Raw genomic sequence first — 26,840 nt, forward strand, 5'->3', positions numbered from 1 at the left:
ACTCACAGTGGCGCGGCCGCCTTCCCACGCCCTATGTACGTCACTTCCGGCGAGCGGCCGGGCCGGCCGGGCAGGGAGTGCGGGTCGCTTCTGTGTACGCTGCGGACGAGGCTCCCGCTGCCGATTGACCCGCGCTCCGCCCCGTAGCCGGGCCGGTGAGTGCCCGCGAGCCCGTGTGCCCCGGGGGCCGGGGAGAGGGACCCCTGAAAGGGAGGGATAAGCAGTAATGGGGCACCTGAGTAGAGAGAGACCCCAGGAAATGGGGACACAGGGGAAGGGGTAACAACCGGAAGTGGGGGGGGCCTCGGAAGGTTGTGAACAGGACTTGGGGTCTCTTGGCTTCAGGAACGATGGGTTCCTGACCTCTCCTTGAGGTGGGGTGGGGAGAGGAGAAGGGTGATGCTCGAAAAATGACAGCTCCGGGTGAGGAAGATTCCCGGCTTCACCCTATCAAATGGTGGTTGCACCCATCCCTCAGTTCATTCACCAGCCTATGACTGGGTCCTGCTCAATGCTTGATACTGCTGAAGCCCTGGAAATTAAACAGGACGCTCTAGATGCGGTGTAGAGCCCAGTGTGGGGCTAAGTACATCCTTGCTCTGCCTCACTTGCTGTGTACCCTTGAGCATTTAACGTCACATCATCCATCACTAGTATTTACAGAACACCGTCATAGGTCAGGCACTGGGGATAGCAGTGAATGTGGCAGGCAAGTGGGAATTTACATTCTAGTGGCCAGTTATCCCCTTGTAAAATAGGAACAGTATGAGTGCTCTCACCGGATATTGTGAAGAGTAAACAAGAGATGGATGTAAAGTGCTTATCAGGGAGTTTGATTCATGATAAAGCATTCAAATGCATACAATCTCTTTTCATAATTACACTGTGAGTTGAACTTCATAAGGCAAAGAATTGTATTGTTCGTTTTTGTGTGTCCAGTACCTATAAGCACAGTATCTGACATACCAGGTGATCGATAGTTATTTTATAAATGTATGGATGGATGGAACTGAGGAGTTTTAGGTAAGCACATAGCATACTGGACTGCAGTTCTAAAAGGAACTCAGTTCTGTGGAAAACTGGAGGGAGTCACCCTGGGGGAATCAAGGAAGGCTTGGCAGAGTAGGTGACATTGAAGCTGGGCCTGGAAGGTGATGATTTATCTGGTTGGGAACAAACAAGGTGAGGAAATTCCAGGCAGAGGTATCAGAAATGCATGAGGTGTTCCAAGAATAGTAGGTCATTAGTTTGTTATGGCTGGCATTTAATGTGCATTGAGAAGGGGGAAGGTGGGAGAGTGGCTGGAGAGGGACTTGGAGCCTAGGCCTGTAGTCCATGGACACTGCAGTCTGTCCGTCTCCTGGCTAAGTGCTGGATTGGGATTATAGGTATCTGCTGGCAACTCCCAGGAAAAGAAGCCAGGGTGGGTCCCATGAAGCACAATTGTTGATCTGTTCCTCACTCAGCATATCTCTGCCAAACAGATTAAACTCATTTAACAAATATTTATGGAGTGCAGACTCTGTGTCTGACACCCTCTTAAGTGCTGTGTTTAAGGTGATGAACAAGCCAGATGTAGATGTTGCACACAAATCACATGCGATTACAGCAGTGAGAGACATGCTATGCCGGAGAGCTCCTGCAGGGGGCGAGAGGGGTTCCTACTGGGAGCCTGGAGACAGAGAAACCTTCCTGCTTCAGCTATCATCCCTCACCTGGGTTATTGCAATAGCCTCTAAGTGGTCTCTTTGCTTCTTTCCTCATCCTGTTATAGTCCATTCTCAAGACAGCCCACTGATCCTTTTAAAATCTAAATCCGATCATGTCACTCTACTCAAAACTCTTCATGGCTCCCACCAAACTCAAAGTAACTAAGCTCTTCATGGCCTAGAAAGCCAAGATCCTCTCTAAATTCCTCTGCTAATATTCTCCGCCTTGTGCTTTTGGCTCTTGCCATACTGGCCTCCTCTCTGTTCCTTGGAAATCCCGCACGGTCCTGCCTCAGGCTTTGTACTTTTTCTTCCCTGAGAGACCTGCATGGCTTGCACCTTCATCTGTGCTCACACGTCACTTGGATGAGGACTTCCCTGATCACCCCACCTAAAATGCAACACCTATCCCCAGGCTCATCCAACCCCCTTGCCTGCTTTATTTTTCTCTGTAGCACACGTCATCTTCTAGGAGACTATGTGGTTTATTTTGCTATAGTCTGTCTCCTTAATTCAAATCTAAGCTCAGGGAAGGCAGGATTTTTAAATTTGTTCACTGCTATATCCTTCAGTGCCTGGAAGAAGGCCTGTTACCTACTAAGTGCTCAATATTTGTTGAATTAATGAAATGGTATCTAATGGGGACTGAAGGGTCAATTGTTATTGGTCAGAAGAACTGGAGGAAGAACATGCTAGTGAGAAGAAACAGGATGTGCCCAGGACGATAAAACCACCTTTGGGAGGAAGTGAAAGAAGCTTGGGTGGGGCTGGAGGTTAGAATGTAGTGAACAGTGGGCAGATCTAGAAGTTAGAGGGGGTGACCTGCTCACTCTGGCTGCCGTGACCTCTGGGGAGACTGGCTTATGTACAGAGACCCCAAATGATCCTTGCCTTCCTTGTTGAGCTCAGAGTGGGGGAACAGTGACAACCCATGGACAAGAGCTTGGGCTTTGGAACTGGCAGCCTGCTGTGACCTTATTTCAGGAATATCAAGGCAGCTATGCTATTTCGGGTTTGGTTTTGTTTTGTTTTATTCAATACATGTGTTCAGGTCTTCTAAGAAGCAGAACACCAGGATGAGATGAGACATGCAAGAAATATATTGGTGGCAACACTTAGAAAGGAGAGGAACTGGAGACATCAGGCAGAGCTTCAGACAGTGATTGGAGGCCAGTCCCTACGTAGGAGGTTTGGGCAGGGGGTCTTAGGCTGCAATGCGGCCCCCAAATGGTTCAGCCAGGCTGGGAGTTCCTGTTGTGGTTCAGCAGGTTAAGAACCCTACTGGTGTCCATGAAGATGAGCATTTGATCCCTGGCCTCGCTCAGCAGGTTAAGGATTTTTGCCACAAGCTGTGGCATAGGTTGCAGATGTGGCTCAGATCCAGCACTGCTATCACTGTGGCATAGGCCATATAGCTGCAGATCCAATTTGACCCCTTGCCTGGGAACTCCCAAATGCCACAGATGTGGCCTTAAAAAAAAAAAAAAAAGGTTTAGGAGTTCCATCATGGCTCAGTGGTTAACAAATCCAACCAGGAACCATGAGGTTGCAGGTTTGGTCCCTGGCCTCGCTCAGTGGGTTAAGGATCCAGCGTTGCCATGAGCTGTGGTATAGGCTGCAGATGCGGCTCGGATCCTGCATTGCTGTGGCCCTGGCTTAGGCCAGTGGCTACAGCTCTGATCAGAGCCCTAGCCTGGGAATCTCCACATGCCGCAAGTGCGGCCCTAGAAAAAGAAAAAGAAAAAAAAAAAAAAAAAAGGTTTAGCCAGGCTGATAGGGAGCTCTTGAGATAAAGTTGCCCGTTCACAGAGTCCTAGGTTTCATTGTCATTAGCCAGGGACAGTCTGTGGAAAGTGTGCGTCCACTGGATGGTGGATCCAGAGGGTCAGCAGCTCCACCCGCCACAGAATAGCTGATCAGCTCAGTTTCACAGCCACCGTGCTAACTCACATGTATATGTAAAAATTTAACAGTGTAGTGAAAAATCTCTTTCCTTAAATGTCCAATTATCTAGTTCTCTTCCCTAAAGGGAACCATGGTTAACAGTTTTCTTGTGTCTTTTCCCAAAAATTTTAGATGCATTCACATGTATGTGCAGTAGGCCCTTGTTGTTTGTCTATTTTATGTATAGTAGTATCTGTCAATCCCAAATTCCTAATTTATCCCTCTCCCCCTTCCCCTTTGGTAGCCATTAGATCGTTTTCCATGTCTGTGAGTCTATTTTTGTTTTGTATCATTTAAAAAATGTTTTTGTTTTGTTTTTTGCTTTGTAGGACCACACCCATGGCATATGGAGGTTCCCAGGCTAGAGGTCGAGTTGGAACTATAGCTGCCGGCCTACACCACAGCCACAGCAACATAGGATCCAAGCAGTGTCTTCGACCTAAACCACAGCTCACGGCAATGCTGGATCCCTAACCCAACGATCGAGGCCAGGAATCGAACCTGCGTCCTCGTTGGGTTTGTTACTGCTGAGCCACAAGGGGAACTCCTGAAATCTTGATAAGATATTGATAAATTGCCCTAAAGAGGCTATGTTAGTTTGTTCTCCCACCAACAGCAGGCATACCAAAGCACCTGTTTTTGTATTTTGGCTAATCTGAATTTCAAAGGTGTTTCAGTTCCCATCTCTTTAATTACGGGTTAGGTCAAGCATCTTTTCCTCAGTTCGTATGTCTGTGAGCAAGGCCTAGGGGCCTCCAGAGACGCTACCTTCTCACATTCTGGGTTGGGCCAGGGCACGTGGTTCAGATCCAGTTCACTCCACTACTCTGCGGTTCTTGGCTTAACAAAAAACATCCCTGTCCACGTCCCTCGTGCTGCCCTGGGATTTGAAGTGAGCAGCACTGGGCTTTCCCCACTTCTCTCAGGGCTTCTGTTTTTGCAGGGATCCTGGAAGCTCATGTCAGAAGAAAGTGACTCTCTTCGAACCAGCCCTTCTGCGGCCTCACTTTCGGAGAATGAGCTGCCGCTGCCACCGCCACCCGCACCCATTGGCTACGTGTGCTCGCTGACCGAGGAGCTGGTTGCCAAAGCCAGGGAGGAGCTGCAGGAGAAGCCAGAATGGAGACTTCGCGATGTCCAGGCCCTCCGTGACATGGTGCGGAAGGAGTACCCCAATCTGGGCACCTCCCTCGAGGACGCCTTCCTGCTGCGCTTCCTCCGAGCCCGCAAGTTTGACTATGACCGGGCCCTGCAGCTCCTGGTCAACTACCACAGCTGCCGGAGAAGCTGGCCCGAGGTCTTCAACAACCTGAGGCCGTCGGCCTTAAAAGAGGTCCTGGCGTCCGGATTCCTCACCGTGCTGCCCCACACCGACCCCAGGGGCTGCCACATCCTCTGCATCCGCCCAGGTACTGGCCTCACTGTCACGGAGGGCAGGGTGTGTGTCCTAGTAGGGATGTGTCTGCCTGCCCCCCGCCCCCCACGTCTGATTCACGTTTGTCCCCTCCTGGTCTCAGTCAAGGTTCTTTTGATTGCAAGAGGACAAGGCAATCAAAAGACAAGGCCCTACTGTACCTGGCTTAAGATAAAAAGGAGGATTTAGTTGAAGGAGACAGGAATATAGCACCTGAGAGCTGAAGGCACACACCTCCCACTGGGCCCTGGAGCCAAGACCCAGAATCCACCTTCAGGAACTAAGCTGGCAGGACCTGAGACACCCATTCTCCCTGTCTCTGCTTCTTTTTCTTTTTTTTTTTTTTTTTTTTGCTTTTTAGAGCCACCCCTGTGGCATATGGAGGTTCCCAGGCAAGGGGACCAATTGGAGCTACAGCTGCTGGCCTGTGCCATAGCCACAGCAACATCAACCCCAGATCCAAGCCGTGTCTGCGACCTACAGTTCCCAGCAACGCCAGAGCCTTAACCCACTGAACAAGGCCAGGGATCGAACCCAATCCTTGTGGATCCTAGTCGGGTTTGTTAACTGCTGAGCCCTGATGGGAACTCCTCCATGTGTCTGCTTCTGACCATCAGTCTGGAACACTTTGCTGCCTCACCCATCTTCTTCACACTTCTGCCCGTAGACTGGCTTCTGTACCCTTTGTGCACGTGGATAGAGCTGGCACCTCTCAGCTCCCAGGTGTACCTGGCTAACCACCTAAGTTCCTTTGAAGCACATTCCAAGTTTCTAGGGATGAGAATCTGTTGGGCTGGGAAAGTGGCCCTGGTCATAGGGTATAAGCAGGACTGTGAGGACACACCCCCTGCCCCCCCCATCACGCTGCAGAGAGCATGTGAGGTATGGCTATCACTGAGGGGGGTGGGGCTGGGCAGGTGCCTGGAAAGGTAGCTGCCTACCACGTGCCTCCTCCCACCTTTCCCTCCCTCTGCTTTAAGCCACTGAGAGGGCTCACTTTAGATCCACTTTTTGATTTCAGCCCCGCAGGATGGTGCTCAGGACAGCTGACATTTCTTTGGCACACAGCACTCAGGGGCAGCTCCTCTCCCCCCTCCCCCCAAGCATTTAGAAACGTGTGGGAACATTCTTTGGTTGACCCAGGGGTCCTAGATCCCAAGCCTTCTGAATCTTCATCCTCTTCTCTTCCATGATACCAAAATGCATTATGTAACTCACTCCACCCCCAACCTCATCATTTTCCATCAGAGCAGAGATGAGAAAAACATGTGAAAGTAAGATTGCTGTGTTTTTCTTCCCAACCACGCTGGGAAAATGAGAACCCGCTGGCTGCCGTCTTCTGCCTCTTGAAGGGACATCTGATGGGGGGGTGGAAGCTCCCAGCCCCCTCCCTCTGCCTTCAGACCCCACGATACCGTTTCCTTTAGTCATTTACCAAAACCCTCTTGAGAGACTAAACCAAATTCTCTTGAGCCTTTACTGTGTACCAGGCACAGGGGTAACTGCTTTATCTGCCGTTTGAGGCACTTTCCAGAATCACAGGATGTGAATTTTAAAATAAGCAATGCAGAGGAGATGTCAGAGCACCAAGAAACCTAAAACCTGTCAACAGATGTTTCTGCTGCTCCTCTCTACTCAGCTCATAGGAATATTACACAACAGTCAGATGTTACCACACTGGTTTTGCCACTTCGCTTGCGCGGTTTCAGCTCTTTGCTTGTGAGATGAATTTTTCCCTATATGTCTGGAGCAGATCTGGACCTCTCCCCACCAACTCAACTTTTTAGCAGGAGGAAGGGACAGATTTTGTTCTCAACTAGGTACTGGCTTTGCCTTTTTATAAGCTCTTTTGAGACATAAGTGATTGCAAAGGATGACAACCAGTTATATAGAAGCAGAGGGGTTAACTGGCCCAACATTAAACAGCAAGCTGGCACAATTTTTAGACAAAGGTTTTTTTCACAGGAATTTTGCATGTATTACATGTCCCACTGGTGGCAAGTGTGTGGAGTTTTACCTTCCTAAGAAAGAGACACACAGATCTTGGTGAGATTGTCTTGAGAATAGTGGTTAACACTCAAAAGTTACCATTTTCGTCTTTTCTCCAAAGAGGGAAAGACTCCTTGCATACATGGGAAGCATTAAAGGAGCGTCCAGCCTGGAAGGGGGGATTTGCTCAAACTACAGCAGTAGAAAGCTATCCACATCTCTGCTGTCCTTGGTCTGGGCTTCATTCTCAGATCAGCTCTTGCCTCATGGGGTCCCTGAGTCTCAAGCTTCCAGCCTCACCACTCACTACAAGAGGGATGGGAGGTCTTCTCTTTCCAAAGGGTCAGTCACAGAACTGCGTGCCCATGGTTCTGCTTGCCCTGGCTTGGATCACGTGCTCTGGCCAGGAGGATGTAGTACTCATTGGCCAATCCCACCTCTGGACATAGGAGTGAAGTCAGTTCACCCAAACTGTATAGCTAGCATGGGAAAAGGTGGTTCCCCAAGGAAAATCAGGGTGGTCGTACGAAGGTAAGGGGACATGTGGTGGCAGAAGGCACAAACAAACAAACAAACAAAGGCACAGATGTCCATTAAGGTAAGTATTAATATCCAATTCTACTTATGAGGCAATGTACTTATGAGGCCCAGAGTGAGGAAGTAATTTGCCCAAGGTCACACAGCTAGTAAAATCAAACCCCCAGGTGTATCTGACTTCAGAGTTCATTTCCACGTCAGTCCTCAATTGTATTTCCGTTCCAGAATGTGATGCTGTGTTTCAAATTAAGAAACATCAGCTACTGCTTAAGGACCTAAGTATTCATGGTAGTAGAATTCTTTCCATTTTTAAACAACAGTTTTAGCATGGCAATGAGTCTTAGCCGGTGTGTTTACTTGTTTGTATTCATTTCTGTAATATACTGTCCATCTCTTATGACCTTAGACAGATGGATCCCAAGCAACTATCCAATTACCGAAAACATCCGAGCCACATACCTGACGTTAGAAAAACTCATCCAGTCTGAAGAAACCCAGGTGAATGGAATTGTCATTCTTGCAGACTACAAAGGAGTGAGCTTATCCAAGGCATCTCATTTTGGCCCTTTCATTGCCAAAAAGGTGATTGGCATCCTTCAGGTATGGCCCCTATGTATCTTGTGCCTCTCCCGTGGTTGTTTGGCTTCCCCAGGGCGCTGTCCATTTACTTCCAATTCCACAGACCCGCAAACCCCATTTCCCACTCCTCCCCACAATCAGGAAGATACAAAAGCTTTATGGGAAGAAATTTAAAAGTCCGGTTCACCACTCATTCTCATCAGGGTCTCCAGTAGTTTCTGGGCAAGATCAGCTTTAGGGTAAAAGTCCAAGAATGAGAAAAATGCTTTCTGCATTTTTTTTTTCTTGGTCCCAAAGGCAGAGAAATTCTCAACAAGTAAAACTGAGAAAGTGTGTTTCTGCCAAAGTGATGGAGCCTTTCCTATTTCTGTGGGACGTGGGGACATGAAGCCCTATTGGGCTGTTTTGGTCAGATGCAGTCACATCTCTCTCATGTTCTTTACACAGGTCTCTGGGAACCATAAAGTTCCTTACACATCTCAGTGTATGAGATGATTTGCAAATGCAAAGCCCTTTTTTAAAAAAAAAATTGAAGTACAGTTCATTTATAGTATTATAGTAGCTTAAGGTGTATAGCATAGTGATTCAGTATTTTTATAGGTTATACTCCATTCAGAATTATTATTAAAAAAATGGCTGTAATTCCCTGTGCCATACAATAGATCCTTGTTGCTGTAAAGCACTCTTACAATCATTATAAGCTATTCAGTTCTTCAGGGAATCTGCTGAGATAGACAGGGCAAGAATTATTTTTCCTTGTTGATAGAAGAGGAAACTGAGGGCGTTCCCGTCGTGGCGCAGTGGTTAACGAATCCGACTAGGAACCATGAGGTTGTGGGTTCGATCCCTGGCCTCGTTCAGTGGGTTAGGGATACGGCATTACCGTGAGCTGTGGTGTAGGTCGCAGATGCGGGTCAGATCCTGCGTTGCTGTGGTTGTGGTGTAGGCCGGGGGCTACAGCTCCGATTGGACCCCTAGCCTGGGAACCTCCATATGCCGCAGGTGCAGCCCTTAAAAAAAAAGAAAGAAAGGGGGAAACTGAGACGTACACCTTGTAGGCTGGCCCACATCTCCCACCTCTGGCAGGTTGGACCCACATTCTTATGACCCAGCTCATGGGGTGCTATCTTATGTAAGCTGTAAGGCACCAGTGACACCCCACTTCTCACTGAACTCCACCATGTGTTTGAGCCACCACAGTGCCCTCAGCTGGTTACTTAAAGATTTAAATGTCACCTTGGTCTCGCTGGAAATGGGAATTCTGGCTTTCCTTAGCTTCTGCTCTTCTTTGGATGCCTCTGCTAAATGTTGTGCAGACCTAGGTGTCAGGATAATGCATTTGGATCAACTAGCCCAGTAAGTTGATGGGAGACAAAAAATAGTTCCAAATGGCAGTCTAGCATGTTCCTTTCTTAAGAATTTCACTGTAAACCTAGGCGTATGGAAAGCCCTGAATGGTCCTGCAGGTAAGGAAAGCTGTTTGACTGTATTTAGTCTACTGTTTCTCAGATTTGGTTGCCTACTGCATCCCATCTAGTAACATCCTGAGAAATACACTTTGGGCAACACTGATCCAGAAGGTCTGGTATTTGTTAGGTTATGCACACAGGCTCAGACCACTATTTTTTCTTTTTTTTTCTTTTTCTTTTTATGGCCACTCCTGTGGCACATGGAGGTTCCCAGGCTAGGGGTTGAATCACATCTGCAGCTGCTGGCCTACACCACAGCCACAGCTGTGCCAGATCCAAGCCCTGCAACCTACGCTCATGGCAGTGCAGGATCCTTAACCCACTGAGCGAAGCCAGGGATCAAACCCACATCCTCTCGGACACTACGACAGGTTCTTTACCCACTGAGCCACAACAGGAACTCCCAGACCACTTTTTCTTTTTCTTTTTTTTCTTTTTTTTTTTGCCACAAGAAAACCAGCTCTCCATTTGTTTGCCTCACTCTCTCCTAACCCAGCTCTCATCCTAAGAAAGACCCTGTCCCTAAGACCCATGTTTCTGTTTAGCCCAGACTTGTGCTGCCTTTGAGGAGATGAGAATCAGACCACACTGATGTTGGGGCCAAAAATGAAGATGAAAATGGGGAAGGCAGGTGGTGGTAACAGAGTTTCCAGATGCTCCACGCGTTCTAACGTCCCCTCCCCTTCCCCCACAGGACGGCTTCCCCATTCGGATAAAAGCAGTCCACGTAGTCAATGAACCTCGAATATTTAAAGGCATTTTTGCCATCATAAAACCATTTCTGAAGGAGAAAATAGCAAACAGAGTAAGTAATGATTCTGTCAACCTAAGATACTGTAATTTTTTAGTGCCTTTTTGGTGACATCTACAAATTTATTGCAACAACAGTAAACTTAGTTTATTATTCTTGCCCTGGGACTACTAATTTGGAAAGTACAGGGTTATAGATAAAATAAATGAACAGTCCTTTCTGTGAGGGGAAGGTGAAATTGATGAGAATATAATGTTTGACAGTGGAGAGAGCAGAGCCAAGATTTTTATTGTAGGAGCTTCCCTACTCTGTGATCATTTAGACTTTTTAATATCCTGGCTTGGGCATTGTGAACCAACATTGTATTTTACGTGGAAGAAGACATGGAAAAGGGTAGTCATTGGGCACGTAGTTAAAAAGACTCATGATGATTTCTTACGACAGCTCCTTGGGCTTTAAAAATGCCATTTTAAGCCTTTCCGTTTACCTCATTGTTGTCTTGCTGTGTAAAGTTTGTGGAGTAATTCAAGGTTTATGAGATATGTGAGGGTGTGTTTGTCTTGTTTTGTCTTTTTAGGGCTATACCCACGGCATATGGAGGTTCTCAGACTAGGGGTCGAATTGGAGCTGTAGCCGCCAGCCTACGCCAGAGCCACAGCAACATGGGATCCGAGCTGTGTCTGCAGCCTACACCACAGCTCATGGCAACGTCGGATCCTTAACCCACTGAGCGAGGCCAGGGATCGAACCTGTGTCCTCACAGATACTAGTCAGATTCGTTTCTGCTGAGCCACGACGGGAACTCCAAGATAGGTGAGTTTTTAGTTTAACTCCTATTTAAGAAAGGCTAGGAGTTCCCGTCCTGGCTCAGTGGTTAACGAATCCGACTAGGAACCATGAGGTTGCAGGTTCGATCCCTGGCCTCGCTCAGTGGGTTAAGGATCTGGCATTGCCGTGAGCTGTGGTGTATGTTGCAGACGCAGCTCAGACCTGGCGTTGCTGTGGCTCTGGCGTAGGCTGGTGGCTACAGCTCCGATTAGACCCCTAGCTTGGGAACCTCCATATGCCGTGGATATGGCCCTAGAAAAGACAAAAAGACAAAAAAAAAAAAAAAAGGAAAAAAGAAAGAAAGGCTAGATGACAATTTCAAAGACAGTCTTCTTCTCTTATCCTGAAAAGCCACTTCTCTTTTAACCTTTCCCAGGACTGCGATTGAAATGTGACAGGCGGTATTCTTCTTATTTCCTAAGCCTGGGAACATGGTTTTGGTCACTTAAATACTCTTGAACTTGGTACTCTTTTTCAAAGAGGAAACATACAGGGAATCTCAAGTTTGTAAGGGCGGGAACTTCAAGTCCAGATCGATTCCCAGGCCCTTTCCCTGAAGGTTTTAACTCATCTCTTCGAGGGTAGAGCCCAGGAATCTGTGCTTTTAAAATCTCCTTAGGTGATTCCGATTGGCAAGTTTGAGAACCACTCATGTAGAGGCCTCCATGCCTGGGTTTGAACCCATGTTGGCTCCTGTTTGGAGCCTGCTTTCACCAAAGCAGCCTTTGGACGAGGTAGTTTACGTCTGGTGGCCCATAATCTTGTTCACTTGGCCCTTTGTGTGTTCATTCATTCACTCAAAAATATTTGAAGATCAACTAGTAGGTGCAAGTATGTTCTCAGTAAACAAAACAGACCAAAATCTCTGCCCCCAAGCTTACATTCTAGAGACACAGACAGGGGAGGGTATGTATGTTGGCGAGGATTAGGACGTGCCAAGTGCTATGGAGAAAGATAAAGCAGAGAAAAGGGACAGCGAGTGCTGGAAGGGGGGAAGGGGTGGTAGTATTCAGTACGGCACTTAGAGGTGGCATCATTGAGAAGCTGGCATTTGCGCAGACTTGAAAGAGGTGAGGCCGTGAACCTTACAGTTACCTGGGGGACCAGCAACCCATGACCTTGAGTGGGGAGCAGGCCTGGAGGAGAAGCAGGGAAGATGTGGGAGGAGCTAGAGGCCAACGAGCAACAGGCACATTGTGTGGCCCATTGTATGGACTCTGGCTTTTGGTCTGTGTGAGGTAGGCCCCCTGCAAGGCTGTGCATATAAGAGGAGTGACTTGATCTGACTTGAAAAGATCTCAGATTGAAAAGATCTCAGAAAAGAGCTCAGATTGTGGTGAGACAAGGCCGTGAGCACGGAGACAGAGTAGGAAGCTATTGTGGGAAGCCAGGTTAAGAAGGGGTGGTGGCTTCGTACCATTTGAGTGGCAGGGAAGTGGTAGAATTCTCGATTTTTTTCCTTCTTTTTACAGCTGCACCTATGGCACATGAAGTTCTCAGGCTAGGGGTCAAATTGGAGCTGTGGCTGGAACCTACACCACAGCTACAGCAAAGCCAGATCCAAGCCACATCTGTGACCACAGCTTAAGGCAACGCTGGATCCTTAATCCACCAAGCAAGGCCAGACAGACACCATGTTGGGTTCTTCACCTGCTGAGCCACAACAGGAACTCCATGGAAGTATTTTGAAGGACCAGCCAAGAGGACATGGCCTGTAAGAAAAAGAGGATTAAGGGTCCTCAAGCTTTTCAAAGAACCAGAAGGGTAGAGTTGGCATCACCCATTCCTTTATTCACTCAACAGATACTTGTCTGAGCACCTCCCGTGAAGGTTCCTAAGTTGCTGATTAACCTAAGGACATGTGTGCTTTCATCTCATTTCCTTTAGTTTTTCCTTCATGGGTCTGACCTCAACTCTCTCCACACAAACCTTCCAAGAAACATCCTCCCCAAGGAGTACGGGGGCACGGCTGGAGAGCTGGACATCACTGCCTGGAACGCCGTGCTGCTGGCCTCGGAGGAGGACTTTGTGAGGGAGTTCTGCCAGCCGGTCCCTCCCTGCGACAGCATCCTGGCCCCGGCGCCCGAGGCGCTGGGTCCAGATGCGCCGTGTGATGACTCCACGCGGGCCGTGAAATCACAGCTGTACTCCTGCTATTAGCCAGGCCCCGTGCATGTCGCCATCCTTAAAACCTTTCCCCCTCCCTCTGGAGAGGCACAAGGGGAGTTTGAGGTGCCATGGATTGTCTTGCTCCTTGTAATTAAACTGCAGCTTGGAAGCCAAGCCTGTAGAGCCCCAAGGTGAGCCATGGGGCCAGCCCTCGGTTACTGAGTCCCTCTCAATGGACCCGGATGAGGCTCCCCCCAGTGATCCCACATGTTTGAAATCCCAGTGTATAGCCATTGATTTAGAAGCCGTGTGTGGTTCTTCTACATCTCTGAGCAAGAAAAACCAGGACCAAAGTCACTCTGATCCTGTGTTCCAGGATAAAACAGCCTGATTGGCCGTGAAAAGTTTGGCCCAGCCTGCAGGATGGCCACACAGATGGTGGGAGTTTGTGTCTGTCACGTGAACCCTTACTACAGACCTCGGCTGTGCCTCAAGAAACTTCATGACGAAGGTCCATCACTGGGGCTGGACAGCACCTTCACTGAACGATGCAAGCACCAGGACAGAAGCAGCACCTCCTGATCAAGTTTGGGAGCCAGGGACCTCACGCCTCTGGGATTTATGGGTTGAATCTTGCAATAGGAACTGAAGTTTTTCCCAAACCCATAAAGCCTTAGTCCTGGTTCTCAATAGAGTCATACATGATCCTAGATTATTGTGTACCTAAAACCCTGGATGCCAGGAGGTCTGCAGAGCTTAAACAGTTCTGGCCTAAGAATTGAGAGACCTGGGCCCAGCCTCAGATGTGTGACTCTGGATAAGACTGAGCCTCTGTGGGCCTCCGTTTTCTCATCTGTAAAGTGAGGCCGAATGAAGTGATGCCCAGGGCCCTTTTGGCTGCTACTGAGGTTCTGGGATTTGATTTAGTTATCTATTAAATATTAGATAGCGGTTTCCTGCCTAGAAAGATGACTCTCTAGGTCCCAGTGGTTGGTTTCTGATTTTCGTGGTATGCACGGGCCTTTCCCAGAGGCATACGCCACTTTTTGGTCCCACCTTTTAAAGAAACTAACATGTATATTCCTGGGACTCAGCAGTACCCATTTTCTTTTCATGGTGAAGACTAAATTTGAAAAGGATGGCCTTCGTGAGAGCAGGTGAGATGCCCAGGATCTTGGGATGAATACTTTCATCCCTGAGACTCTGGCAATATATTTTAAACTTGGCAATGATGGATGGTTAAGTTACTTGGGGTTCATAAATTCTGGCTTCTGAATATGAACACAAGGGGAAGTTATTCTGGGACCCCCCCTCCCCCAACCCACTTGAGTTTCTCTTTCTTGTGTCCAGCCAGACTGAATGTTAGTTCTGCATTTCGGCACTTTAGACCCTTCCTGTCAAGAAATGAGCCTTAGCCCAAGCGTCATATTAGGTGATTCATCTGATGGCTTTTGACCTATTTCCTTTCATCTTCATTCCATGCAAATTGTGTTAAAAAGTGACAAGTACCACACGTTGTGTATGTACCTTCTCTGTGCATTTGTTAGACCAGCAGGCAAGGTGGATGGCTGTTAGGACTAGAACTGTCCTCTGAAATTCAAAGGCCAGTCAGTTGTTAATAAGCTGTTCAACTCTCTAGCACTTTTTAAAATGTCTGGAGAAAGTTGTTGATGGAACTTACTTACCTCGTTAGTACCAATTCCAGGGAAAACTCTTTTCACCAGATATAACCCTGGATGCTCTAGGGACCTGGCTGGGCCGGAAGTCAAAATGCACACCCTTGGCTGCCGCTAGTCCCATCTGACAATGATAATGTGACCAGCACTGCTGGAAAGGTCTAAACAGGACGACTGGGATGGCTATAGCAGAGGGTTCAGAACCCAACTGCCTGGATGGGAGAACTGGTTAGAGGTTTTCTTAAGTCCCAGAGAGGACAGAGAGTTAAAAAACAGTTAGACAGGAATCATTGAGCCCGCCAAATTTCCAAGGTTTAACTGTGCATTGCATTCCTGGCCAAATTGCCTTTGTCCGTGTGTCCTAACAGAGGGATGACCAAGCTCATCTAGAGAAATTTCTCAAAGACCAGGAAGGATGTTGCCCATTTCCCAGACGTTTCCAGTTGGATCAAGGAGCTATTTCATTCAGCTTCGGAAAGGAGTCAGAGCCAAGCCTGTCTACCTTCTGGAGCTGCTATGTTTTCTTTTGGCTCTGGAGGATCAAATGGTTTTGGCACATCAGGAGGTTTGAATCAAGCTGGGAAACCAAGACCACAATGGGTGGAAACATGGCGGTCTCCACACGGCTTGACCAGGTGTCTGCGTAAAGTTGCCCCAGCGGATTGGGGGGAGCCCATAGGAGCATCCGGGAGCTTCGCTCAGTAGTGAGGTCACAGTGATAGAGCAAGTAAGAGAACACTGGTTTTCCTTCAGGGAAAAGTTCCTACGCATTTCACCAACACCTGAAAATTACCTTTTCCTTAAATTCAGGGTAGTGTGGTGTAGGTAAGGGAGAAGAACAGTAAACCGGGAGACCTGTCAGCTTTACTTTGCCAGGGGGCCTTGCATCAGCCACTTAACACTCCTGAATCATCTATATGGCAAAGGGGAGCTACACTCTTGAGCTCTGAACCCTTTGTTCCTGGCATCGAAGGTTTTGTTTTTTCCCCATTTGGGTTATTCTTTAGGAAATTTAGGTCTGAATGAATTGACACCTAAAGCTTCCAAGTGAATCTGTCAGCCTGGTGATGTGGGAGATTGTCTTCCTCCTTTTCTAAACAAAATTGTGGAATACTATACTCTTCCTGGAATCCTATTCTCCCTTCACGGGCAGAAGCTGGACAAATCTATAGAAACAGCCAGAAATGCAACCCTGGCTTGCCCTCCTGTGTTTCTTACTTGCTCTTGGCAAAGGTGGCTCTAGCTCCCCTATACTTCATCCTGCTTTCACAAGAAGCCACCTGTCCTTAAGGGTTTCCCAACATTTCAGTTCAGATACTTTTTTGCCAGAAATAGAGTCAGGGTAATGAGAGATATTTTTTCTTAATTCCCATGAGCTATTAAGCCTTTCAGAATTCTTCCTGGGTGGGCAGTTGCTTTAAATGCCCTGATTCTCAGATCAGTCATAGGATTGCTTTTTCATTTGGGCAGGTGAAAGCTCCAGTACTGTTGTGGCATTATTATAATGCCTCATTTTAAGGTTTTTTTTTTTTCTTTTGCTTTTTTGGGACTACACCTGTGGCATATGGAAGTTCCCAGGCTAGAGACTCAATCAGAGCCACAGCTGCCAGCCTACACCACAGCCACAGCAATGCCAGATCCTTAACCCACTGAGCAGGGCCAGGGAGCGAACCCACATCCTTATGGATACCAGCTGGGTTCTTAACCTGCTGAACCAAGACGGGAACTCCCTTAAAGTTTTCCTTTGAAATCTCTTCTTTCATTTAGGAAGGAAAATAAGTAGCTGTCGTGTGGCCAGAGAATATGGAGATGCCAAATAGAAACATAGCGACTGTTCAGGAGAGGTGTCAGTTCTGCTCATGCGCCTCAGTCCTGGGATCTGTGAATTTTGTAAATCTCAAGTAAATGCCCTTCTGCTCTGACTCAGAAATGGTCTGCTTGAAATAGAAATAATAAACAATGTCAGAGTCAAATATTCTTTTATAGGGTCTGCTCCATGGAAAGGCCCAGGCTGATTTGTGGATGGCAACGCTAGTGACCAATTGACTCTTTGCCAATTATCTGCTTTTCCTTTCATCTCACTGGCGCCATGTTTAGTTGGGCAGTTAAGTAGCTGCCATTGGGATTCTGATGGATATGCCTTGGCCTCTCGGCATATCAGGTGGGAAGCTGTTACAAACGAAACACTTGAAACTTCTCTGGGGCCAAGAGCCTCTGACACCCCCTCCGAAGGGGTGAGAGGTGGACTTTGTGACCAGACAGGGGCACCATTTCAGCCACTGGTCGCATTCCTCGCTTCAAACTGAAATTCAGTTTGGCTTCAAGTATGGGGACACGTGGTGGATTCATCTACTTCAGTGTTTGTTTCGATCAAAAGTTTATTTTTCTAGTGCATTTTCTAAGTCAAAATGGTGAAAACATGTACTTTTAGTATGCATGACTGGGTCTTAAATAATAAAAATCTCTGTAAGGTTGAGTGCGTGTGGAGCTCCTCTGTGACGACAGCTTGGGGTAAAAGCTCTGAGAGTTTATTCACGGTGCACCACGGCCCAGGCAGAGCCTCTTTCCTGGTGGGGCCAGAAGTACTGCGGCGGCATGTGTGTTCCCTGGCTGGCTGCCTCTGGAGATCGTGTGCAGTGAGAGACACCGATGTGAAGAAAGGAGGTGCAGCTAGAGGCACACAGTGACAGAGGTGATACACAAACTTCTAGCAAGACCCAGATGGACTTCCCAGACTGGCCTTGACTTGATAGCTAACAATTCCTGAGTGCTCATGTGGGCTGGGCATCTGTTGTGTTAGGTGCTTCACATACATAATCTCATTTAAGGCTCAAGGACCCTCAATAAAATTATTGTCCCTGTAGAGAAAAGTGAGGCACAGAGACGTTAAGCAGCTTGCCCAAGGACACACAGCTTAGTCAAGAAGTAGCACTAGGATTCAAGGCCAGGCAGTCTTACGGGAGGGCACTATTTCCTCCTGATGGTTGGAGCCAGGCTGTGCAGTTAGCCCCCCAGACAGACTAGAGAGGGGAAAAGGAAGGACTTATAGGGTAACCAAGTCAGTGTAAAAACTGACTTGTTTTCTGATTTCTTGGGAAATACAAAGCACAAGTTCTTAACCTCGAGACCCAAGTCGTTGAACATTTTTCTCTGGAAGCACCTATGAGTGACTCCACACTCCTTGAGGGGTGACTAGGGCATGGCTTGATCCGCTCTGGTCCCATACTGTTTAGCTGCCCCCCGTCTGTCTCCCCAGAGAAGAGGCTAGGTCGCCGTGGTGGGTGTAGTGTGCTAGGGATGGGTGGATTGAGAACACTCAGGATAGCCATATCCTTACTGTTGGCTTCTGATGATGCAATAGGCAGGGACTTAAGCTGCAACATACCAGCTCTCCAGGTCAGCTTCTCTTAGGAATCTGAACTCAAGTCTATTTCTCATATTTGGAAAAACTACAGCTACTGGCTCCAATCCTTTTTACCTCATAACAGTATTACAGGGATCAACTTAAGTTACTTTACAAGCCATGGGAGTTACTTTCAATGTTATGAGTCAGCACTTTCTGGCTTTTTTCTACAACACCTCCTCATTTTCCCCAGTGCCCACTCTTCATATAGGACTGGTCAGCACGCCCATATAATCAGTGGTCCCAAATCTTTCATGTTATTATATTTAAGGTAGGGATATAAAATCTTTTAGGGTACCACTTTTCTGGAAAAAAATTTTTAACAAAATGCCCACCCTCTTACCTGGTAAGACGCCCCTCACCTGGGAAGATAGCAGTTACTGCCTTCAGGGAGCTGCTAACTTTCCTTCATCAGTGATGGGTAGTTTAGAGACCTCACTGGTTCCCCTACATGTCTCTAAACAGTTTCTAGTTTATCTTATTGCCTACATCCTAATAGGCCAAGGGAAACTGGGGTTTAATTGAGGGAAAAAAAAAAAAAAAAAAGCCCTAGGTTTGTTTTTCTGTTTTGCCTCTTACTGTGGGCAAGACACGAACCTTTCTAAACCTCAGTTTGATCTATAAAATGGGACAAATGTCTACTCATTGCTTGGTACCAGATGCTATTCTGAGATGGCTCTTATTTTTCCTTACCTGAGGATTTAGGCATAGTGTGGCTTGAGTCACCCAACAGTAACTAGGAGACCACTCAGTAGGTGTCTGATTTGATCTCCTAGGTAACACGATGGATAGATGAAGTGTAAAGAGATGAACATGACATCGATAGGCATAAGCCTGCTATCTGCCATCAATCCACTGAGGTCAAATGCACAGCTCATATTATCGAATACTCACTTCAGCTTGAATGCGTGAAAAACATAATCAAGCAGGGACTTGTAATGGACAAAAAGGCTGTCCTGGTTTAAATTACACCTGAGTTATGGTTTTGGTCCAGAACATCAAAAGCACTGAAAACCAGGTCTATGACCATTCTTTAGGAGCATCTTTGATTGTCAAGAGAGTTTTATTTCCCATCCTAGCAAGAGCAACCTAGAAAGTGAACATTCAGCAAGGGCCTACAAGCTTTCTCCCAGCTTGAAAGCATGTAAAAGTGGCGGCCACAGCTGCTGCCTTTGATGAATCCCTAGAGCACACTGCTGACCTCAAAGCCAGGGCTCCCAATCTGTGAAAGTGGTGGGTAGGTCTGTTCCTGGTCATGAGACACGAGGTGACTCTCCTAATCAGATGACACCATGAGGTCTGAGGATTCAAAATGCTTCTTGCTTTCAAGTATGATCTTGGGCTTACTCAAAATCCTGAATTTTTTCATGCTGGTATACAATTTAGCACTCAATATGTATAATTCACTTGAGTCCTGAGTAAAATACCAGGTGTCCTAGCAACAGGCCAACTTTAATTTATTCTTAGGGCATAACCAAGTAAAGCAGGGACACTGCCCCCTCGTTTTTAAAGAGAATTTTTGTTATTTCAAATTAGGTCAAAGTTATCATCATGAGAAAAAAAATAAAAACTTTATTGGACTTTGTTACACTTATTTTACAGCTTATTGCTTTTGGTTTAAGGAACATAAGGTGGGGGAATGGTACATGGTCATGTTTTTGAAGTTCCGGACCTTTAAAAGTCTTAATCTGGCTGGCTCTGCTTGAAGGAAAATGGAGTGATTGCTTTATACTAGCAAAGTAAGGTGCTGTACCTCCCCTCTCTGTCCCCTAAATCCCCCGCAACTTTATCTCCGTACCATAGCATAAAGTACTGGTTTAAAAGGTGGCAGTTCAAACAATTCCTATCAAGCCCTGCTTCCTGACCCTTCACCTACAGCTCAACTGAGATTGTCTCCTCTATGTCCCATGGGTTTAATCCTGTAAAAAAAAAAAACACCTCAAGTCTAACCTCCATTAGATTATGGCTGAACAACTCTGACCTTTGACTATTGTCTAGTCTCATTTTAGCCCAAACTAAGATTAGCAGCTACCACTTGAGGGCTTAAAAGGGGGTCAACACTTTTACAAAGTGACTTTACTCTCTAAACAAGTTTATATACTAGGTACTGTCTTTTGTTCAACCGAAAACACTGAGGCTCAGATAGCTTATCATTTGCCCAAGGTCATAAAGTATCGTATATACTCAATAAATATTAACTGACCTGTTTAGCTCATAGGAAATGACAAAGCTGTCTGCAAACGCAAACAGCCCAACTCCCAAGCCCATTCCCTTGGCCATTCTTAGGGACTATCTCCATCTTCCTTCTGGCACAACTTGTTCCTCCCCTTCCTGTTTTTCTCACCGTATCAATGGAACCACCATGGACTCAGGCGATTAAACCAGCCTCATTCAGGAATCTACCTCTCCCCCAGAGCGCATCAGTTGCCAATTTGAAAATTTTAATTACTAAGTAGCTCTTGTCTGTCAGTTTTTCTCCATTTTGACTTTTCTGTTACAGATCTCATGTGGACTGTCTCTGGTCTCATCCCTCTAAATCTCTTCTCTATGTATCAGGCGCAGTGACTGAAGATGCCATTTGTCTTATGTCACTCTGAATATGTTCTCTGCTGCCCTCACTTAAGGTCCAAACTCTTTAGTGTGGTTTACAAAGCCCTCAATGACCTAGTCCCTGCCAACCGCTCCCATGCCAGCTTTACTGAACACCTTATTTTTTAAAAAAATCTCCCAACCCTTAACCACGGTCTAGTCTACCCTCAGCAGTGCCATTCCACTTCCCCGTTTCTCTCTTACTAGCTAACTTGTAACTCTTCTTGGCTTAGACAGCACTTTTTCCAAGAAGCCTACCATGACTCCTGCCCCTACCCAGCATCACTCCTGGGAGTTCTCTGCAATTCCTAAATCACAGCACTAATTACAACATACTGTATCACCTGTCAGCTCACTTCACCCTCCGGAAAACTCTGAGTCCAAGATGGCAGAGCTCACGTCTGTCATGGTTAAAGCTGTATCCCAGCACCTGACAGGGCGCTAAAAGAAAGAACCATTCTGCCACCCTCTGTGCTACCTTTCTTGAAGAAGTTTCCCAAGGTGCTTGTCTTATCTCTCATCTATCCAAGAGTCTTCACCAGAAAAGATATTTAGTATAATTTTTAGTATAAGTTCAAAACTTACTCACCAGTCAGACCTTAAGTTTTAGAAAAAAGAGGAGCATTCTGCTAGTGCTTGGTAAACCTGACTGCCCACAGAAGTCTACGAAACATAGGATGGCTGCTAACTCATAAAAGCTGTTAAAGAAAGGGCCTTAAAAGCTTAATCTTTCTGTTTTAATCAAAGACTTTTATAGTGCAAATATAATAAATTCACATGCATTGTACTTTTACATACTGATAACAAGAGAATTACAGAGACCAAAGTCGCACTGTTTTCCCAAGTGAATCTTCACTTTAACCAAACCTACAAAGCACTTATTGAAATTAACATTTCTGGCAAAGCCACAGGCTTGAATCAAGCAGCATCAATGCTGTAGTATATAAAAAGTAAATGAAAAAACTCAAGATGGAGAAGCAGCAGCCATATCATCAACCCCTCTTCTGTGCCAAGACTCACATACTTACTCCTTCCACCAAGCACTGTGAGTTTAAGGACTGAACAGAGGCCTGCATCACACAAGTAAAGACTTCCACAGAGGAAAACTGTCATAGAAAAGCATCATTATAATTATTTTGCTTTTTAAGGATACTACAATAGAAATATATTAATGATGGCCTCAAATATGCAACATTTTTCTCTCCCACATTTTAAATCAAAGTTGTAGGAACCTCCAAGTCTTAATAAAGAACTCTCTTCACAGCACAGCTGTAGTTCACTGTAAAACGCAAAATGTTCCTTTTGCTCTATAGCCTTACAAATAAACATAATATAGATATAAATGAAAAGTTCTGATCCCGCATCAAGCATTATTCAATCTGGCCCTCAGATATAAACTTGGATATAGTCTTATTGCACAGCATTCGCTTAGTATTTTAGTTGAAGCGAAAGTAAAACGGGTATGAGCTTTCAGCAAAGGAGACCTTTATGAATTCCAGAGGCGTCCTTGGCACTCATGCTTCAGCTGAAGTCTCGATTGGTGAGGACGAGTGGGGCCACAAGGGTCCAGACGTAGAGGAGGAGGCAGACCCAGCTGGAGCTGATCTTGACCCACACAGCCGGCCACTTGCTGGTCATGCTCTGGAAGTTTGCGTCAGGGCTACGAAAACAGCAGAGAGTTAGGTAAAGGAGCCTTGTTTCAGCATTCAGCGGCCCCTCAGCAAAAGCTAAGAAATTCTCCACTGAAACTTGACAGACACTATTCCCTAGCTAAGTTTCTAGGAGGGACTTAAGATGCTTTTTTCAGTTTTTATGAGCAGGGGACTCTGCCTCTCAAACAGCTTTTATCTTCTCGCCTACGTGAAGAACCCCGACTATTCCTTGCAAAGAGTTCTTCAGGAACATCTGGCTGTTCTACATACTGGTGGAAGTCTAGATGGCCATGACCACCCTGAAACTCTCCTTTCTTACCACGTGACTGCTGTCATCAGAATACTCAGTATATGGCCATCTCCAGACAGAAAAATCAGGGAACAAAGACAACTCAAGTCACTTTACATCATGATTTTCTCTCTCAAGCAACTCAAGTTTGGAAGAGCTCCCCAAGATTTTCACTGTAAGAATTCCAAATGGATCTTAAATGCAAGAGGAGAAAAAGTCAGAAGTATTTCAGGAGAGGGAGCACTGAACACAACTTCATTGTGTGGGTAAAAGAAAGGGATTCTGAGGTCAGGACAATGGATGGAGATTTCACAGGTGACCCAAAGGGGCTGCGTGGTCTTCCCTCGACTCTGTCTCTGCCTCCTACCTGTACCAGTTGGTCAGGGTCATCATGATGTAGAGGGAGGCCGAGAAGAGCATGAAGTGGAACATGGAGTAGCTGTACTGCACCCCTTCTCGCTCGTTGTCCACAGCCCTCCGGGGCCGCCCATCCTCCTCGTCACTGGCGCCATTGGCAGCTGTATCTCGGAGGATCACGCTGTCACTTCCCGACAGGGTCAGCTTATTTACTTGGCTATTGGTGGAATTGCGGAAGCTGGAAAGTGATCCCAACAAGACAAGTCAGAAGGGACCATGAAGATGAAATGCTGTCAGAGGCCTGTACACATGAAGGCTATTCCTGAACTGCCCTGGCTTTGGGGCCTGAAGGGCTTCTCGAGGATCTGCTGGAAGTTCCGAACTGCCGCCTGTCATCACAAGACACAGAGAGAGAGAGTACTCTCCTCAGTTAAGATTTGATGGTTTAACCGCCTAGGAGTTCCCCCAAACATACTATGCTTTCAATGTCTGCCTCTAGAACTTCACAAGCACCTTTTCTGTGTGTGCAATGTACTGCCAACCTTCTCCCAGTTAATGTATCATCCTTTAATTCTCGGATCGTGCCATGCCCCCTAGGAAGCCTTCTCTGACGTCATCCCATCACTAGGCTGGATTAAATTCCCACAGCTCCTTACTCTTCCTTCTGGCACATCATTTCCCATCCCTGTCTTCCTCGCTATTCATAGAGCTTTTGGACAACAACGGCCTTTGTCATACATGCATTTCTAGTACATAGCAGATGCTGAAAGTTTGTTAAATGACTGAATAAAAAAGTACATACTAATAAAAACAAAACCCAGATGATCATCTCAACAAACATTAAAAAAAGCATTTGACAAAAATCTGATACTTTTCAATGACAAAAACTCAAACTAGAAACAGAGAACTTCTTCAAAGTGATAAAGGGCATCTATGAAAAACTCAGGGCTAACATCATACTTAATAGTGAAAGACGAAAAGCTTTCCCCTAAGATCAGTAATCAAAGGAAAACAAACAAAAGCAGTCATGGACAGTATGAGAACAAATGAATGTGGTGTGTGCCAACGAAACTTTACTTGTAAAAATAGGAAGCCAGACCAAGGGCTATAGTCTGTCAACTCCTATTTTTTTTTTTTTTTTTTTTGTCTTTTTGCCATTTCTTGGGCCGCTCCCGCGGCATATGGAGGTTCCCAGGTTAGGGGTCCAATCGGAGCTGTAGCCACCAGCCTACGCCAGAGCCACAGCAATGCTGGATCCGAGCCGCGTCTGCGACCTACACCACAGCTCACGGCAACGCCGGATCGTTAACCCACTGGGCAAGGGCAGGGACTGAATCTGCAACCTCATGGTTCCTAGTCGGGTTCATTAACCACTGCGCCACAACGGGAACTCCTCAACTCCTATTTTAAGCAGTCATTAAAAAAAAGAAAAAAGAAAGGGTAAATCTACACGTAATGTGCAAATCTGTCCAAATTATACTGACAAATTCATATTTAAGAACAGTATATATACTGTTATACTGTTGTATAGTGTATTCCTAATTTTCAAAAATTACATATTGTGATATAAATTATACATGTAACTATTTCTAAAACATACATAATTATATAGATACAGATAGATCAATACACAGTAAGTATTAGCAAATGAAAAAAGCCCTGAAATAGTATGTACCAAAGTGTTCACCATGGAAGAGGTAAATTTAGAGGAAAGACTATTTCATTTCCTACTTTACACTTTTCTCACTTGTGCTATTAACTTATATAAATATATCCTTGCCCATTTTCATTATTCCACATTTTCAAATTATTAAAGTAATATATACTATTATATAGACAATATCAATAAAAGTGGGTGGGAGGAGTTCCCGTCGTGGCGCAGTGGTTAACGAATCCGACTAGAAACCAACCATGAGGTTGCAGGTTCGGTCCCTGCCCTTGCTCAGTGGGTTAACGATCGGCGTTGCCGTGAGCTGTGGTGTAGGTTGCAGACGCGGCTCGGATCCTGCGTTGCTGTGGCTCTGGCGTAGGCCGGTGGCTACAGCTCCGATTTGACCCCTAGCCTGGGAACCTCCATATGCCATGGGAGCGGCCCAAGAAATAGCAAAAAAGACCAAAAAAAAAAAAAAAAAAAAAAAAAAAAAAGAAGGTTGGAAGGAATTATTTGATGAGGGGATTTACTTAAGTTTAAGAAATGTACACAGCGTGGTAACTGAGGCAAGTCAAGGATTTTAATAAAAAAACGTTAAATTTTCAAAATTCTTCACACTGCATTTTGAAAGCAAAATAGCTTCTTCACTCTATTATTAACCTTCATGAGAATCTTGTCCTAAGTACTTTTTAACTTACCTAGAATACAAAAGGGAGAGAACAAAGACAATCAGCCCAATAAAATTCTCTCGACTCAGAAAAGGCCCACTCTGCGATGGTGGAGCAGGGGTAGGGACCGCAGCAGTTGCATTTCCAGGAGGAGCCAATGTTGGTGAGGTCATGCGTGTAATGATGCTCAACAGGCCAGGGTTGCAGGACTGATCTGAAAACGAGAAATTTCTATTATCTGCAGAGATAACTCACCTTGTTCCCAAAGGATGTGACGGGTGTGCTTACACATCATTCAGTGGTGAGGTAAACCATAAGAATGCTGTGCTTTCGAGAACTGATAACTGGGCAGTCAGTAACACATCTGTGTTGAAACCTACAACTTCAAAGTTGTAGAAACAAGGAAAAACTACAACAACAAAGTATCTGTCAAATCTTATAAATGTCAATCTTGAGTTCACTGGTTTTGAAGTTTAATCGGCAAATCTTTTTGATTCTACAGTTGTGCTTAAAGCACAAGAATTTATCTCTGGTTTTGTTTCTATATAGTTACATAGGAAGACAATAAAAATAAGTTGAGTCATCATTGGAAGGTCTGCAAATAATGGTTTTCCTTGAAAACCAGTCCACAGAGTACCCTATTGAGACATAATCCGTTAACGACTACAAAAGGAGATTTCCTGCAGCTGTTTCTTTTGAAACCTATAGCAGCAAAGTAAAATTCAATTAAAACAGTTCTACCAAAGGGCCAAAACAATGTTGCCTTGTCCAGTTCTTAACTAGGCTGAGTCTGGGAAAAGCCTAGGCTATATAAAGGACTGTGGTCTTTTAGACTGTCAGCCCTGAACAGCTATGAATAGTCATGAGGAATAAAACCTGACAGGTAAATATCTATAAACACATCATGAATACTGTACATTTAAGTGAATTTTTTGCTTGTTCATTTGTCTAGAGGGGTCCAGCTCTAGTTTTCATGCCCACCAAAGGAGTTATTGCTTACTTTCTTTTTATCAAATGAATGTTCCTTACCAGGTTCATTGGACATGGCTGACCATGTGAGGTATATGGTGTAGAGGGTTATGACAGAGGACTGCAGGAGGCCAGAACGAGGCTGGTGTTCCTACGGAATCAAAAAGAAAACAATGCCATAGGAATGGCAAGGGCTGAATTTCTTTATTTTCTTTCCTTTCCTTTTTTTAAGGGCCACACATGCAGCATATGGAAGT

At 45.9% G+C, this 26,840-nt stretch overlaps 2 protein-coding genes across 2 annotated transcripts in view; one reads left to right on the plus strand and one right to left on the minus strand.

Moving 5' to 3' along the window:
• On the plus strand, nucleotides 1-21,947 carry TTPAL (alpha tocopherol transfer protein like). The gene is made up of 5 exons (XM_001926994.4): nucleotides 1-155; nucleotides 4,597-5,062; nucleotides 8,000-8,193; nucleotides 10,336-10,446; nucleotides 13,108-21,947. Exons 2-5 carry the CDS (start codon nucleotides 4,612-4,614, stop codon nucleotides 13,378-13,380), a joined length of 1,029 nt encoding a protein of 342 aa, XP_001927029.1. The 5' UTR covers nucleotides 1-155; nucleotides 4,597-4,611; the 3' UTR covers nucleotides 13,381-21,947.
• Nucleotides 19,961-26,840, minus strand: part of SERINC3 (serine incorporator 3) — a 20,002-nt gene continuing 13,122 nt past the window's right edge. The window contains exons 7-10 of the mRNA XM_021077977.1: nucleotides 26,644-26,734; nucleotides 25,645-25,828; nucleotides 23,306-23,533; nucleotides 19,961-22,657 (exon numbers count right to left, since the gene is read on the minus strand). Of these exons, the coding sequence (XP_020933636.1) occupies nucleotides 22,519-22,657; nucleotides 23,306-23,533; nucleotides 25,645-25,828; nucleotides 26,644-26,734 (642 nt within the window). The 3' untranslated portion in view covers nucleotides 19,961-22,518. The remainder of the gene's footprint in view (nucleotides 22,658-23,305; nucleotides 23,534-25,644; nucleotides 25,829-26,643; nucleotides 26,735-26,840) is intronic.

This window comes from Sus scrofa, chromosome 17, assembly GCF_000003025.6.
Source record: "Sus scrofa isolate TJ Tabasco breed Duroc chromosome 17, Sscrofa11.1, whole genome shotgun sequence".
In the NCBI taxonomy this organism is placed as follows: domain Eukaryota; kingdom Metazoa; phylum Chordata; class Mammalia; order Artiodactyla; family Suidae; genus Sus; species Sus scrofa.

What these genes read in the sequence shown, in the direction of transcription:
- TTPAL (XM_001926994.4), top strand. Translation starts at nt 4,612, where the DNA reads ATGTCAGAAGAAAGTGACTCTCTTCGAACCAGCCCTTCTGCGGCCTCA. An exon ending in CATCCTCTGCATCCGCCCAG is followed by an intron (nt 5,063 to 7,999) that starts GTACTGGCCTCA and finishes TTATGACCTTAG; the next exon opens with ACAGATGGATCCCAAGCAAC. An exon ending in AGGTGATTGGCATCCTTCAG is followed by an intron (nt 8,194 to 10,335) that starts GTATGGCCCCTA and finishes CTTCCCCCACAG; the next exon opens with GACGGCTTCCCCATTCGGAT.